This window comes from Lepidochelys olivacea, assembly GCF_965140295.1.
Source record: "Lepidochelys olivacea isolate rLepOli2 genome assembly, chromosome: 1".
In the NCBI taxonomy this organism is placed as follows: domain Eukaryota; kingdom Metazoa; phylum Chordata; order Testudines; family Cheloniidae; genus Lepidochelys; species Lepidochelys olivacea.
In genome coordinates this window covers 217,215,811-217,231,010 of record NC_140411.1, presented here as the reverse complement: position 1 = coordinate 217,231,010, position 15,200 = coordinate 217,215,811, and the positions used below count along the sequence as shown (strand labels likewise).

Below are 15,200 nucleotides of genomic sequence, written 5' to 3'. Positions count from 1 at the left end.
CATTTTATTTCAACCTTATCAAAACATTCTTTTCATTTTGACAAGGCTGATCTTTATTGAAACTAAATGTTTTGACTTTTTTTGTCAAAATTATGATATGTTCCTGCAGCATGTTGCAATTTAGTTGAATCAGCATCTTCCAATGGAAAAACATTTTGTTGGAAAAATTCGGACCAGCTCTTATAGTTATTCACAGCTTTGCAAAGGGGATGTGAAATGCTAACAACTCAGATTGACAGTGTTGTATACCCACTCTACACTCATTTTGCACTGGTGTCAGTGACAACACGAGGTTAAGGCCAGGGGAGACTCAAGACCTTTATTCTTAGTATAAACATTAAACTTACCGAGGACAGAAAAAGAAGCTCTGGCTGATCCCTGCACCAGGTTCGCTGGCAGCTTTGGAGACACCATTTGAGAGACAGCTTTGCCTGTTGGTAAGATATAATAATAACAATTAATAAGAAATCTCTTTTTTTGAACCACTAACTTTCCCTTCTATAGTACCTTCTTTCCAACAATGGTCATACAGTTTAAGCCTGGGATCCTGGCTATGTACTCGAGTGGTTAGCCAGTGCTGCCATGGCTTCATTACTATTGTTATTTGCTGTAGTTAGATTAAACTAGCTCGGGTAAATCTACATATGCTACACTCACACCTCTGATTGCAATATAGACACACAGTTGAGTGGTTTTAATTCTACTCGTTGGAGGGTAGCTGTGCATATACACACTAGCCATTACCTCCCATGGACAGAATTAGAATAGACCCGGGTAGTGTCACTGCCTGAGGGCCTGCAAGCAAAACCAACCCCATCGTTTTAATGATCCAAAAGGACTGACGTGAAAAGCAAACAAACAACCACAGGGTGAAACACATTGCGACAACTCTTTCAATCTCAAAGAACTAAGGGGCTATTAATTAGGGCAGGGAAGGGCCCTGGTGGAACAGTGTTTTAATCTGGAAATCTCTCTGATAGCAATCACTTGCTGAATTTGTAGCCATGGCTGCCTTACAGGAGGGAACTTGGAGAGATGCCCTTACCTTTTGTGCAAATGAGGGAGCTCTCAGTCACCTCCTTTTTGATGCCTTCGGGCTGGTTGGCAGCAGGGAAGTGGAGAGGGAGGAAGACATAGCAATGAAACCAGAAACAAAATGATGCTGGAAAGCGCAAATTTGTAGCGTGCAGCATTGTAACAGGCTGCCCCCAGACTACTGAGTGAAGGTGACTGGCCTTCCATTCCAGTGGCATCACTCCCTCCCCATCTTGGCACCCAGCAGCCTTTGGTCTTTGTGTACCATTCCTCTCCACCAGGAAGGCAGCTGGGAGATGTGCTGCAGAAATTCACAGCTGAGGAGAGCTGGTCACAGTTCCAGCTTCCTTTGGTGCAGCAGCTGCCCTAGAGATCATAGGACAAATCCTGGCCCTTTTTCTGCACCCCTGCAACATCCCTATAGAAATGGGCCAAAGGCACCAAATGTGTGGAAAAGAACTTCCCCAAAGTCTGAGATCATCTCTTCCCCACTGACTTCACTGGGCTTCCACAGGTGTAAATGAAGGCAAATTTTGACCCCATGAGTGACTGGCTGCAGTAATATGCCAGATGTCATAAATTAGTGCAAATTCTGTCCTCAGTTACATCTGGACAAGCCCACTAATAGCCCCTGTGCACCACTCTGGCTATGTACCTGGAAAAATGTCTCCCTCTAGTGGGAAAGAGGATAAAAGACAGATTGCTCCTTGCACATAGCCAAAGGAGGTGCTCCTTTAGCTCACGTGGAAGAGCTTTTATTTTTGGTGATGAAGGTCCCTAGTTCTGTTTCTGCTGACAATATGTGCTGGTTTCATTACAGCTGCATGGATGTAAGGCTTAACTGACAGCAGAATCCAACCAAGTGAATCCAGTCACAAGATATGGGAGATGGTGAAATTCCAGTACTGGCCATGTTGGTAGAGCGTTTGGCAACTAGTTTGGAGAAAGCGGGTTGAACTTTGATGCCATAACTGCTCTGTGGGTTGCAGCTTGGCTCACTAGTTCCTCCAAGGATCACAGGCATCCCATGGGCTTCCCAGGACAGCATTTTGGACAGAGTCTCAGGGTCACTGTTCAACCGATCAGCCAGCTGACCTACCCCAAGACAGGTGGGAAAAAATAGAACTTGCCTCAGACCCTGAGTCGATGCTCTCACAGGATGTTTTGGAGAGGGAGAGTCAAATCAAATTAAAAGAGATGCGTACCCCAGAGAGACCACTTCTCTCTCCCACAGAGTTGGGATTTTTTATCATACCTCAACTAACAGCATCTGCATGACAGTGTCCACACGTTCTATCCCCTGCTCCCGAGATGTGTCACTCGACTTTGTCTCAGCAGTAACCGCGAAGCTCACATTACCTGAAAGAAACCCCCCACAAGCCCAAGAAAGAAAATTAATCCTGAAAGCCTAGAATTATACTGGCATGAATTCACTCCTCCTAGGGTGGCCTGAGGGAACTCTGGGAAATTCCCTCTCTTCCAAGTCAGCCAGCAGTGTGAATGAATTCTGGTCATTGTTTAATACATCTCATCACAGACAGAATTCACCAATGAAGAGACAACGACTGGTGAATCCTGCCCACCTGACACTTATAGGGCAGCTTGGCAGAACTTCACTTAATCTCTTGCAAGTACCAGCACCATGGAAATGGGAAGAAGATGCCAATATCTTTTTAATCAGTACAAACTGTAACCTAACAAAAATTCAATTTACTCTGGAGACACAGTAGCTTTTCTATTGTTAACTTTGCAGCCAGGGATCTATTATAAGCCTGCTCTTTACCATGCTATAATTTTGGACAGAAAAATTATTTTAGCTTCTAAGAGTTCATGATTACTCTCTAGGTTCAGTAAAATTGTTTACATGTCAGGCTTTTTGAATGCCAGTTTGAAGTAAATCAATCTGTTGTTTTTATTTCTGAACTTTAAAAATGATCCTATTATGAAATTTGAACCACAATGGCAAACTCTTTGGGGGAAGTTTTTGTAAATTAAAAAATAATGTTGTACTTCCATCTTTCTACTCATACAAATCTCCAAACCATTTCACACAAAGGCTACTTTTGAAAAGAAAGTATTGAATAGTTAAAGCCAGATCCTCACTGGAACCTTACTGAAGTCGATAGAGCTATGCCAATCTCTGGTCCAATATTCCTTGCACATTTTGTTGTTATTGAATGATTTCTGATCTTGGTTGTTGATGTGTAAATTTTCAATGTCCAGACCCTGGTGATTAAAGCTTTAGATATTTGTGGGTTTCAGTGAGCTAAGACCGAGACTCAGGCATTTAAAATTCTCTGTTGACAAGGAGCAAGTTCCCAAGTTTGGGCAGAGGTGGGGATTATGCACAGAAATATCTTAGGCAAGTGGACTCCTGCAAATGTTTCACATAAAACCAGATGAGCTGAATGGTCCTTTCTGGGACATGAGAGGAATGAACTGTGAGGAACAAGAACAGAGGCAGAACACGGGGTCCTACTTCACTGCCATGTGCCTGCAGAGATTGTGCCAGGGGAGTTCAGCAGAGCTGCTTCAGTGAAGTCTGGTACAGATAGCAGCAGTTCCTGTCTGTAGGTTAGCGGGCAGGGTATCGTGTGATAGAGAACTCCGGAGTGAGACTGGACAAACCAGCAATGTGCCATGAGAAAGACAAAGGCAGAGAAGCTTACCCAGTTTTTGAGGAATAATAGTCCAGGAGGAGGTTTTCCTCTCGTTGGCACACACCTTTGCAGTGTTGCCCTCTTGGGAAAGGGGCTCTATCTTGTAATCCCTGGACTCTTCCAGTATGGTACTGATCTGAGAGAGGGAGACAAAATAATATTGCACAGGTTGTTCCTAATGCTTGGCTGGGGGACAAAAGGAAGGTTTGTTGATCTCCTCCAGAGACTGATTCTGCAGTGTAGCCACTGACGTCACCTTAGAGCTGTCCTGGGGTAGAGAGGTACAACACAGGTAGGAGGGATGGGGCATTCTTCAGAGGAGATAGTAAACCCTGACCCTTATGCCCATCTACTGTGGCCATTCAAGTAGAAAGCAAATTGTACTTTGCAAAATGACTTATTCCAATACCCTGACCAATATCCTCTCTGACGGCTTGTCTACAAGGCAAGGTAGTACATGGCAAGCTATGGTATGAATCTACAACACACTAGCATACCATGCACTAATTGTCTGTGTGGACCATGCTACCATGAAAAGTTCTGTATTGCGCTTTAACGTACTCCCATTTCAAACAGCGATATGTCAAAGAACACCAAATGCCAAAGGATAGACCCCTGAAAGGAGGGTTATATCAGGATGTAAATACCTGCCAGAATGAGTTCTCAGTTATAATAAGTTCCTTCTCCATTAAAGGATAGATCAGCATCCTGTAGCTAAACCCAGCTTAAAAGAAATCACTCCACTACTGTGTAGGAAGCCAGTGTAAAGAAGGCTGAGTGGCTGGAATGGGATTGTGAATGCTTCGTTCTGCATTGCTGCTGCATTCTGCTCTAGCTGAAAGAGGTAGAGCCTTGCTGGAAACACTACTAAGAGGGGTTCAGGAAGGAAAGGAAAGGACATACTGTACCTGGATACATTTGTTCAGGTAGTTGAAGACATTGGCTATCAAATTAAACTTTTCCCCTCGGACAATGGAGTAGGGCAGGGTCAAATCAACAAAGAAGGGCTGGAAAGCCTTCAAGGAGGTAGATGGGGATATGCCAAACCCAGCCTCCTCTTCCAGGCAGAAGGCGCTGGCTTTCCATTCCGTGATGGTGTCAGGGATGGTGAACGGAACACTGGCCTTTCCATTAGAACTAAAAGTACAAGAGACAAAGTGAGAAAAGAACCTGATTGTTCAAAGGGTATCTTACAGATAATCAAAAGAAGAGACTCCCAAGCTGAAATAATATTCTCCTTTCCCACTTAGGTTCCACAGGATATACCCCCCTGTGATGGGGCGTCTGCCCTGCACTGGCCCTGAAAGGGTTAAAACCCAGCCTGGAGGGCTGCAAGAAAACAGCCAATTTGGGCAGTGGCTGGATCAGCCAATCAGGGCCAAGCCAGCCCATATAAAAGGAAGCTGCAGGCCAGAGCAAGTCAGTCTGCTGCAGGAAGCTGAAGGGAGGGGACTGGCTTCCTAGAGGGCTGCTAGGACTTGCAAGCCCAAGGCCCTGGGAAGAGGGTGAAGCAGCCAGAGGCAGAAGCCAAAAGTGCTGGGGCTGAGTGGAAGTGGGCCAGGGAGCTGAGACAAACTGGTGGAGAAAGAAAGGAGGGCCAGCAGGAAGCTGTTGTTTGCAGGGACCCTGGGCTGGGAACTAGAGTAGTGGGCGGGCCTGGGTCTCGCTCCCTCCACTCGCCACTGAAGAAGCGGCCAGGCTATGGACTACCAAGCTGCTGCAAGGAGTGACTAGACTGTTGCGGAAGGAGTCCCCCGGAAGGGGGGAACCTGGATTGTGACATGGCTGGACGGCTGTGCTACAAAGCAGAGGCAGTGAGACTGAAACTGCAGTGGGTCTGCAGGTGGAGACAAGGACGGGAGAACCACCATCACCAGATGGCACACCTGCTGACCAGAGCTCATTCCCGAAACGGGCAGCAGGAGGTGCCAGTGTGGTGATTGACCCCGTGACACCCTCCATATTCAGAATATGTTGTTAAGCTGGAGGTAGAGCTGAAGGTTCATATCAATGACCATAATGTTAAATCCCTTGCAAGGATGTTGGAATTGCTCTTTTTTTTTTAATTAGAAAAGTAGGGAATTCTGGTTTGTTTTTTTAAAGAAACACAAAAGAATGCTGTAGTTTTGTAACACAAAATAAAAAAAAATCCAAAACCACAAATCAGATATGATACATTATGGTTGACATTCCAAATAGATTAAACCACGGAAATTCATAATTAAGATCAGTATCTTTTTGAGGCGCTTTTCCTTGCCTTCTTGTTGCAGATGCTATTGGCAGCCTTGGGAGAATACTGAAAGCAACCTGGCTGTTGAAAATCAAAAATGGTTTCCTGCCTTTTTTTTTTTTTTTTTTTTAGTTCTTTAAACAAAAGCCTTTGCTGTCGTAGAGTTGAGAGGATTGGGGGGCCACCTTTCTGCCCAGCAGGAAGTAGCTTGCATTGTACTGAAAACAAGGACCAGGTAAAGATCCAACAGGGCATAATTTAGAACCTATCAGACTCCAGGGGCTTGGAGATGGGTAACAAATGGGAGCCCATCTGTCACTGAATAGGAAGAAAGACAACAAGGGTAAGAACATAGAGGTCTGGGAAGCAGTTACATGTTCCAACACCTTCCATGTGACTTCCGGTGAGCACTGGGAAGTGACTCAGAGACCCTTAAAATAGTCAAGGACAGAAAAGAAGAACACTCACTTGATGGGAACTAGATCCCAAATCCAGGTCTCAGGGAAGAATTTCCGAACTGTCTTTATCACAGAAGACCCACCTATTATCCTGCTTTCATCTAGAGGTGAAGAAAGGAGTTGTATATATAGTAAAAGTGTCATATTAGGGAGCATAGGGTAGAGATATCTAATGGGATCTGCCTGGAAACTCCACTGAGCATGGTCTGAGCTGAGGGAAACAGAATTTTTTCCATGGGATTTCTTGCAGGAAAATTCTAAAAAATAACGAACTATGGGGGGGAGGGAACTACTCTTTTTTGTTTTCCAACTGCAAACATTAGAAAACAGTAACAGCTTAGGTTTACCCAACTCTTTGTTACTGGTTTCCAGTTGGAAAACAGTAAGGAGGTGTGAAAAGTATTTTTTCTCCAGTGTCTTATACTTTCTGACTATTTTTCACTTTTTTTCCTTTTGGAAAGTCAGCTGTGTCCACTGGCTAGAGTAATTGGAGGGACATGTTTCCTGTGATCTGTCCCAAGCCCCCTTCTATAGTCAAAGGTGGGGCAAAAGCTGGAAAGGTGACTTCCAGAGCGGCATTCCCTACAAAGATCCTAGGGGTCCTATCCAAGACTCTGTTCCCTATTTAAAGGTGGGGTAATGAGTCAGAGTTCTGTCATTGACCTGTTTGTGATATTGAGCAAGTCACAGAATCATAGAACCCGAGGGTTAGAAGAGACCACCAGGGTCACCTAGTCTAACCCACTGCCAAGATGCAGGATTTGTTGTGTCATTTAACTTGTACGTGCCTCAGCTTTCTCATCTGTAATATGAGGCTCTACATACCTTCTACCTCTCCCTGGGCTATAGAGAAGGATAATTGTAATACTTATTGTCCGCTGTAAAATGCTTTGAGATCCAGGGCTGCAAAAAGGCCATGTGAGTGCTAAGTACTACAGTATAGGGCATCTAAACCATTAGTAGCCCCATTATATTTTCTGATACTTCCTTGTTTAGATTTCAAGTCAGTTGTGAGCTTGTGAAAAGCTCTGGATCGATGAACCCTGGAGAATGAAATCTTTATCATCCTCTGAAAAGAGGCAGCATTGCAACTTTTCCCTCATTTTCCCCGGCACACAAGCTGAGTCAGACTCCAGTCAGTCCTTTGGCCATTCTGCAGAAACTACAACGGAAGCACTAACAGAGGCAAACCATGATGTGGAAACTTGTCCCACTAGGAACTAGACACACTGATTGGCCAATTCATTCTACATAGGGGACACTATTGAGGTGCAGCCAGATTGGAACTGGTGACCTGGAAGTGAAAAGACCATACCACATTTCCCAAGCCATCCAGTCCACCCCTTTTTTACACATTATCTTTACCGGAAAATCCACCACCTAAAGTATAGTGGGGCGTGGAATCTTTCGGGCATGCGTTGTCAGATGGGCACAGGACCGGCTTCCGTATTGTAGAATTAGTAAAAACCTTTAGACCCATATCCTTAAAATAAAATAATAAAACAATTAATTATATTGTTCAACGTATTAATAGAACCAAACAACTTCATTTCTCCCATTCCCTGTTCATTACTAGCAGTGGATCCCATTTAACGCCACAAGTTTGGTCTGCTCAGGAGATCAGTGCTCAGCTATCCATGGGGGCACTTCAATATTATGGTGAAGCATGGCATAAATGTAGATTTAGGGGGCTATATGAGTAACAGAATTGGTTGTATATTAGTTGATGAGAAAAAAGTTTGATGAACTTAGGTCTTTTTTTTGTTCACAAATCATTCCCAAACCACTCCACACTTGTCATTTCATTCACTATTAGTAAGTATTTGGGTTAATAAACTATTAATAAATGTTTTCAAAAAAATGAATCAGTTATAGATTATTACAGAGTCCAACAGGTCAATAAACTGCTTATAACCATGGCTTATAACCATCTTAAACACCTTCTTCTGATGTGCTCATAACCATCTATAACATACTATTCATGTCCATAATATGCTTACAATATTGATTAATCATTTATTAATCCTTATAAACCATATATAGATGGAACCTTAATATAATCTGTGACCAATTTGCTGAAACTGTCTCCATGCCACCTCCTAGACATAGAATGTCCCTGCTGAGCTAATACCAAGAATAAAATCCCAGCCCCAATGAAGTCAATGTCAAAACTCCCACTGACTTCAGTGGGGCTAGGATTTCAGCCTAGGTCATTACTTTTGTCATTCAGTTCCTTCCTCAAGGCCCAGAGCTACCATGATGTCAATAACAAATTAGCAAGCTAATAACCACTAACAGTTAGAGCTGCTGCAGGTGGTTGATGTGTGCTAAACAGAAGCTAAAAGTGGAACCAACAGCTATCTCCCTCTCCATTCCACTTGTGTGCTGCATACCTTTCCCCTGCCATTTTTCATTTTTTTAGTAAGAACGTAAGAGTTGCCGTACTGGGTCAGACCATGGTCCATCTTGCCCAGTATCCTGTCTCCAATATTGGCCTATACCAGAGCTTATGGGGAGTGTATAGAATAGGGCAATTATAGTGTAATCTTCCCCTGTCTTTCTACTCCCAGCTTCTGGGAGTCAGAGTTTTAGGGCTTTCCCCCAGCACTGAGTTGTGTCCCTGACCATCTTGGCTAATAGCCATTGATGGACCTATCCTCCATGAACTGATCCAATTCTCTTTTGAGTGCAGTTATACTTTTGGGCATCACAACATCCTTTGACAATGAGTTCCCCAGGTTAGGTGTGTGCTATGTGAAAAAATACTTCCTCTTGTTTGTTTTAAACCTGCTGCCTATTAATTTAATCAGAGGGCCCCAGTTTGTTGTATTGTTTGAAGGGGCTAAATAATACTTCTCTATTCACTTTCTCCACACCATTCATGATTCTATAGACTTCTGTCATATATCTTTTCTAAGATGAGCAGACATAATCTTTTTATTCTCTCCTTGGACAGAAGCCATTTCATACCCTTGATCATCTTTGTTGCCCTTTCTGAATCTTTTCCAGTTCCACTATATCCTTTTTGAGATTGCGTGACCAGAACTGGACACAGTATTCAAGGTGTGGGCAGATCATGGATTTATATAGTTACATCATGGTATTTTCTGTCTTATTTTCTATCCAAAATTTCCTAATATTCTGTTAGCTTTTTTGACAACTGCTGCACATTGAGTGGAAGTTATCAGTTGTCTTTCAGACTGCAGGCTCTTAGGAACAGGGATTGTGTCCTCTTTAGAAAATGGCTACCACACTGTGGGCTCAACCATAATAAATATAACTGAGCATAATTCAGGGGACAGTCTAAACAAAAGTCACTGCAGGGGGAGAACGGAGGACCCCCTGAGATATGGCAGACATTTCCAGTGAATCCACCCTCCCCCTAGCAGTGGAGAGCCATTGCCTGAGCAGGGCTTTAAAATCTGAGACATAAATCTACAGCTTTTCCCTCCTCTGTTGTCCCTTTTGTGGAGCCAATACAATGACAGCAACATTGGGGAAACATTCAGAAGACGTACCCTGAAAACCCCATAGACGTCCCCATCAGAAGTAACTTTCACAGGCACATAGTATAAGCCATTGAAAAAGGTCTCTGTGACTGGGATGCACGGCTCTTTGTCATTATCTTCCAGGTTGAGCCCGTTGTAGTAATAGCCATAATTCTCATGCACACGGAGCTGACTGTATACCTGGTGGGAGGGGATGAAATCAGGTGAGCACAAGGAAACGTCTCAGAGGTGTAAAACCCTGTGTCACCACTGGCAATTACCAGGCATGAGCAAACTCCAAGCTGGACCCTTTGCCCTTCAACAGAGGTACAAGAAGTGTTCCAGCTCAGTAAGAAAACTATCCTGGGATACTTCAGGCTGTATTAGACTCACATGCTCAGCCTCTTAATACAGAGTGGACTAAAAGTGGCTTTGGAGCACCACAAGAGAGAAAACACAGTGAAGAAGAGACCACCTGTATTATGCAACCTCCTGCTTTAAGAGACCACCTCAGAAATCTCCTCCAATACAGTACATGTATGCTCCAACTTTATGAGAAAACTGCCCCTATTATAGTGTGGTTCTCTGAAAAGTGACTCTGTAAAAATGGTACCAGGGGTTTCCCAACAATTCCAGATTCTTTTTCAAATTGCTAGCTCCACAAACTTGCCCTGGGATCTCAGTGTCAAGCTGGGTCCTCTCTTTCTTGAATATCCTCACTAGTAATACAAACAATGCAGGCTGTTGGTGACACCTGTGCAATCCCATTGCTTGCAGTAGGTTTGCACAATTGTAACCGGCTGGAACTTAGTAACCAATTTTGTTGATGATGCACAAGAAGGAATAGACTCCATCACCTTCTCTCTGAGCTGTGCTGGCATTGCGGGGTGCACAGGAGCAAAAATCAGCAAACATATTTTTCTCATTAAGGTGAGTAGATATGAGCCTGAATGTTTCTGCACAAAGAGCCTGATTCAAAGCCCCTGAAGTTAATTGAAAGATTCAGATGACTTCTACAGGTGTTGGATCAGGCCCAACCAGCAAGCCTACTTGAGTAAGAAGATGCCATTTTACATAATCACTTACTTCTCTAGACTATATACCAATTTTGAGTGCATTAAGTGGCCCTGACAATGCAGATTTCTGGTATTTCCATATAATAACAGTAATACCTTGCACTTATACTGCACTTTTCATCAGTAGATCTCAAATCGCTTTGCAAAGGGAGGTCAGTATCATTATGCCCATTGTACAGATGGGAAGACAGAGGCACTGAGACTTGTCCAAGGTCACCCAGCAAACATGTGGCAGGGTCAGGAATAGAACTCAGGTGTCTTGAGTCCCTATCCAGTTCTGTGTCCTGCAGGCCACCTATGAACTGAGACTAGATAGCCACGTGTTGCAAAAAAGTAACAAAGATATTGCAATAAGCAACAGCACAATTGAAGATTTCTCTCTGTGCCTGGAGGTACGTACCCCATCTACATCCAGTGTGTGGCTACTGGAGAGAGGAACTTTGGAAGCGTAGTAATGAAGCAGAATTCAGAATTGTTTCTTGGCACTTCCCTGCCATGTTAAGCTATAAACCCCCTTGGGAAGCACAATATTCTGCACAACTCTGAGTAGAGAGAGAAGAGGATTTGCAGCAGGGCTTACGGTATCAGCAGACAGCTCTTGCTCAGGTCTCAGGAGCAGGACACTCTGATCCACAGCCCGTAGGGCACAATAGGAGTTGGCGGCAGCCTCAAGGTGGAGGCTGATGTTAGAGCCTGGGAGCCCCTGATTCTTGGAGAACTGCAGCTGGACCTGGAATTGAGCAGAGAAATCAGAGCCCCTTAGGAGAATCATTTTAATGTGTAAATGTCAATCTCATGGAGAGATGATGAATAGGTTCTCACTCTTCTCCACAACCTCCTTCTATTCTCTGCAGGGCAAAGGCCTCACTATCAAAAAGAATCTCCCAGAGTCCCTGTTCTAGGGCCAGACATGACCTCAAAGGCCCTGCAAAGCATCCCTGCTCTTCTCTCTCCCCGACTTCACTGGCAGTCCTCGCTCTGCTTGAACATCTATCCATGTCCCTCCTGTCTCCCTGCTATTCTAATGCCAGCATTGGCATTCACTTCTTCAGATGTGTTTGCCCTTTCTTTGCTCTCTGCCCTTGAAGGAAAGCCTGAGTACAGGGCTGGAATCACATCCTCTCGGTTCCCCGAGCCTGTGGCAACCTGGGGTGGGCCTCAAAGAGAAAGCGGAGCTCTCACCTTGTTCTTGAAGCACTTCTCAATCTGGACTCTGGTGCTATCGGCCACCAGCTCACCACCAGGGTGCACAGTGTAGACCAGTATCTGGGCAGTGGGAGCCAGCTTCTCACTGCCAGTCAGCAGGATGAAGAATGTGCCATAAGGAGCTGCAGGAGGAACATGAAGCCAGTAGTAGGAAAAGCCAAAAGAAGAGACAGGAGGAATCATGGCTTTAGTGGATGAACTAACATTTTTGCCTGTAAGCTAAAAGCTTCTTTAAAAGGAGATAGTTGGCTGTTGGGAGACCCAGCTCTCACTAGCCTTCAAACTGCTCCCCTCAGTGAGATACCAGATGCCAACATTAAGATGATGAGCACCAGGCACCTTGCAGAGTGTGAGGTGAGCTGCAGTCGGAGAAGAATTCTATTAGCTTCACTTCTGGGTAGGAAATGTGGGTATGAGTGCTACAAGCATGGCACACACTGAGAATACTGTTCACAGAGATTGAAATCAGGACCTTCAGCACCAAACAGCCCAGGACTCCACCTCCTGAGCGAAAGGAGAGGTCCTTTACCTGGCTGAGATAGTATAGTAGCAGGCTCTCATGATCATTAGAGGAAGACAGCCTTATTTGCACAAGCCTAGTGTATTACACCAGAACCTGCAGGATGATGGCATGAGAAACACACAACATGGGTGTTTCTGTTACACCAAGAGTAAATCATGCACGAACTTACTGTTGACAACCAACTACTAAAGACAGGTTAGTCATCCAATCAGGGATCAGAAACAATATCATGTGATTTAGGTGATCATTCACATACTTCAAATTTTGAATAATGAGGAGTCATAGTGAACAGTTTGCAAACACCCCTTGAGGAGAAATTAAAGAGAAAGAAAGGGACAAATTCACACCAAGTATCACTCCTAGCTAATCATTCAATTTAGAAACAACAAGATTAATCTGGCTGTGATGCCAGGGGATGGACCACATGATGCACTAAAGTCCCCTTCCAGTGCTAATAATGCTGTGATTGTGGCTTATGTCGGAGATAGGTCTAGTAACTAACACCACATGGAAACAGATTCCAGCCAGCTGCTGTACTCAATTTTTAGCCCATTTCACTCAAGATACTTATGCTTTGGAGTTCCCATCTTTGTTTTCTAACATCTCTGCACTTACCACCTTCGATGCTGACTTGCTGTTGGCCATTCAGAACAATTTTGCCTTTTGACATCACCTGTGCACAAAAAGACACCATGAGACAGGATCAGAGAAAGTTAAAATTGTTTCAGTGGGCTAGTAAATATCTATTATTTAGTGATGATCAGGATTGTAATGTTTGGTGCTCACGAAAATGAGGGATGGATCGCCTCATGATCGTTGGACGTAGCTGCAGGCAGATCCTGTGCTAGTTCCTGCATTCCTCACACACAGCTGTATCAATGCCCCTCAGCCCTGCCCTGCAGCTCCTTTCCTCCTTCTGCTAGTCCACTCCTGGGCTCCCCTCACAGCTCTGCCAATGCCCCTCAGTCCTGCCCTGCCCTGAGACTCTTGTCCTGGCCTCTCCTGCGTGGCAGTTGTGCAGCACAAGGGACTGAGGAATAGTCCCCCTAGTGGTAATTTATGCTCTCCACTGACTGGTGCTCACAGTGCCCTATGTGACTTCAGAGATCAATGTTTAATTTGTTCCAAGTTTAAATGGGCAGAGCCCTGGTGGAACCCATTGACAAGATAATGGCTTGGTTCTGATTTTTTACCACTGACTTGTCTAGGTTACGTATTTCTGACTTGATCAATACTCAACCGAGGTTAAAAGCAAAGAGACTTTCAGGGAAGCAGTGCAGCCACCCAACATTTACCACATAGTTGAAGTTCACACTGGTGGCATCCCTGTATCCCTCTTTGTTCAAAATGTAGTGCACCATGATCCTCTTCTGCTGGCCACAGTTCAGCGTCTCCGGGACCTGCTCGAGCTTCACAAAGCTATTGGTGCGGGAGTAGAAGCGCTGGATGTAGTAGGTCGTCTGAGATTCGTAAGAGTCCATCCAGCCAAGGTCTCTACAGTCATCTATTGCATATGTGGCCTGACAAGAGACATAGAGAAAAAAGCAAACAGAGGATTTCATGAAGAGGAAATTCAAGAGTCAAAGGGCAGCTGGGGCAGAAATGTTTCTTCACAGCTGTCTCTAAGATAATCGGGGTAAAGCAGTGGAAAATGGTCTTTAGAGGCTATTTAGTCTAATAGATCTACCAATATTTTGTGTGTGAGCTTGTGTGAACATTCCTGCACAGCAAGTCCAGTCCAGCTAGGCTGCATGCTGTGCTAGCCCTCTGGAGTCCTTAACACATCCTGTCCCCTCTGGTGTGCCTAGACAGACAGGTCACTGGACATCCTTGTGGGGCTGGCTAGGGCTGCATAAGCTGTTAAGGGACTCTGCAGGGCTGGCTTTGCACCAGTCCCAGACAGACTGGATTTGCTGCAACCTCTCTTCTCCCCGTGCCAGGGAAAAGTGAACATGTGTCAAGGGATGTGTGTATCTCTGGAGCAGCCCAGTAGGGAGCGAGAGAAGCAACAGCAAAACAAATAGTTGGTTTTGGAGGTCAGTGCATCCAGGTGGGATGTGGAAAGACAAAGAGGCAGGGAGGGAGTTCTACACTGAGGAGAAGGTAGGAAGGAACTGGGGGTTGCTTGAACCTCACCACTTCATAGTCACTCTCCAAGCACTGATGCTGTCCGCTAGTTGTCCCCCTAGCCAGGCCATTCTTGGGGTTTCTACAGGCCTTTTTGACCAAGTGACAAAATCCAGCAAGATCCTCTGCCCCCTGTATGCCTACTTAGCATTTTATAGTTTCTTTGGTGCAACCTAACCCAGAATCAAACTGGGGACAACACCAAAATCACAGGAGGCAGGAACCACACAGGAGGGGTCAGTACCAAACTGCAGAGCAAGCTGGAAAGATTGGAGCTGGGAGCGTGGGCTGCAGGCATTGAGGGGAGATTTCATCTCAATGAAGGCAGAGCTCTGTGTCCAGGGAGAGGAGACAATTAGAATACGGATACACAGTGGGGGGATACAGCCAAACAGCT

At 44.8% G+C, this 15,200-nt stretch overlaps 1 protein-coding gene across 2 annotated transcripts in view; it reads right to left on the bottom strand.

Annotated features, from left to right (window-relative positions):
• Window positions 1-15,200, bottom strand: part of LOC311525613 (ovostatin-like) — a gene marked incomplete at its 5' end in the record, with an annotated part of 47,388 nt that overhangs the window by 13,591 nt on the left and 18,597 nt on the right. For both annotated transcript variants that reach the window (XM_084637923.1, XM_084637922.1), the window contains 12 exons: window positions 348-431; window positions 1,046-1,097; window positions 2,291-2,394; window positions 3,705-3,831; window positions 4,604-4,832; window positions 6,394-6,484; window positions 7,749-7,866; window positions 9,902-10,072; window positions 11,528-11,677; window positions 12,130-12,275; window positions 13,292-13,349; window positions 13,972-14,196. In XM_084637923.1, the coding sequence (XP_084494049.1) occupies window positions 348-431; window positions 1,046-1,097; window positions 2,291-2,394; window positions 3,705-3,831; window positions 4,604-4,832; window positions 6,394-6,484; window positions 7,749-7,866; window positions 9,902-10,072; window positions 11,528-11,677; window positions 12,130-12,275; window positions 13,292-13,349; window positions 13,972-14,196 (1,555 nt within the window). The remainder of the gene's footprint in view (window positions 1-347; window positions 432-1,045; window positions 1,098-2,290; window positions 2,395-3,704; window positions 3,832-4,603; window positions 4,833-6,393; window positions 6,485-7,748; window positions 7,867-9,901; window positions 10,073-11,527; window positions 11,678-12,129; window positions 12,276-13,291; window positions 13,350-13,971; window positions 14,197-15,200) is intronic.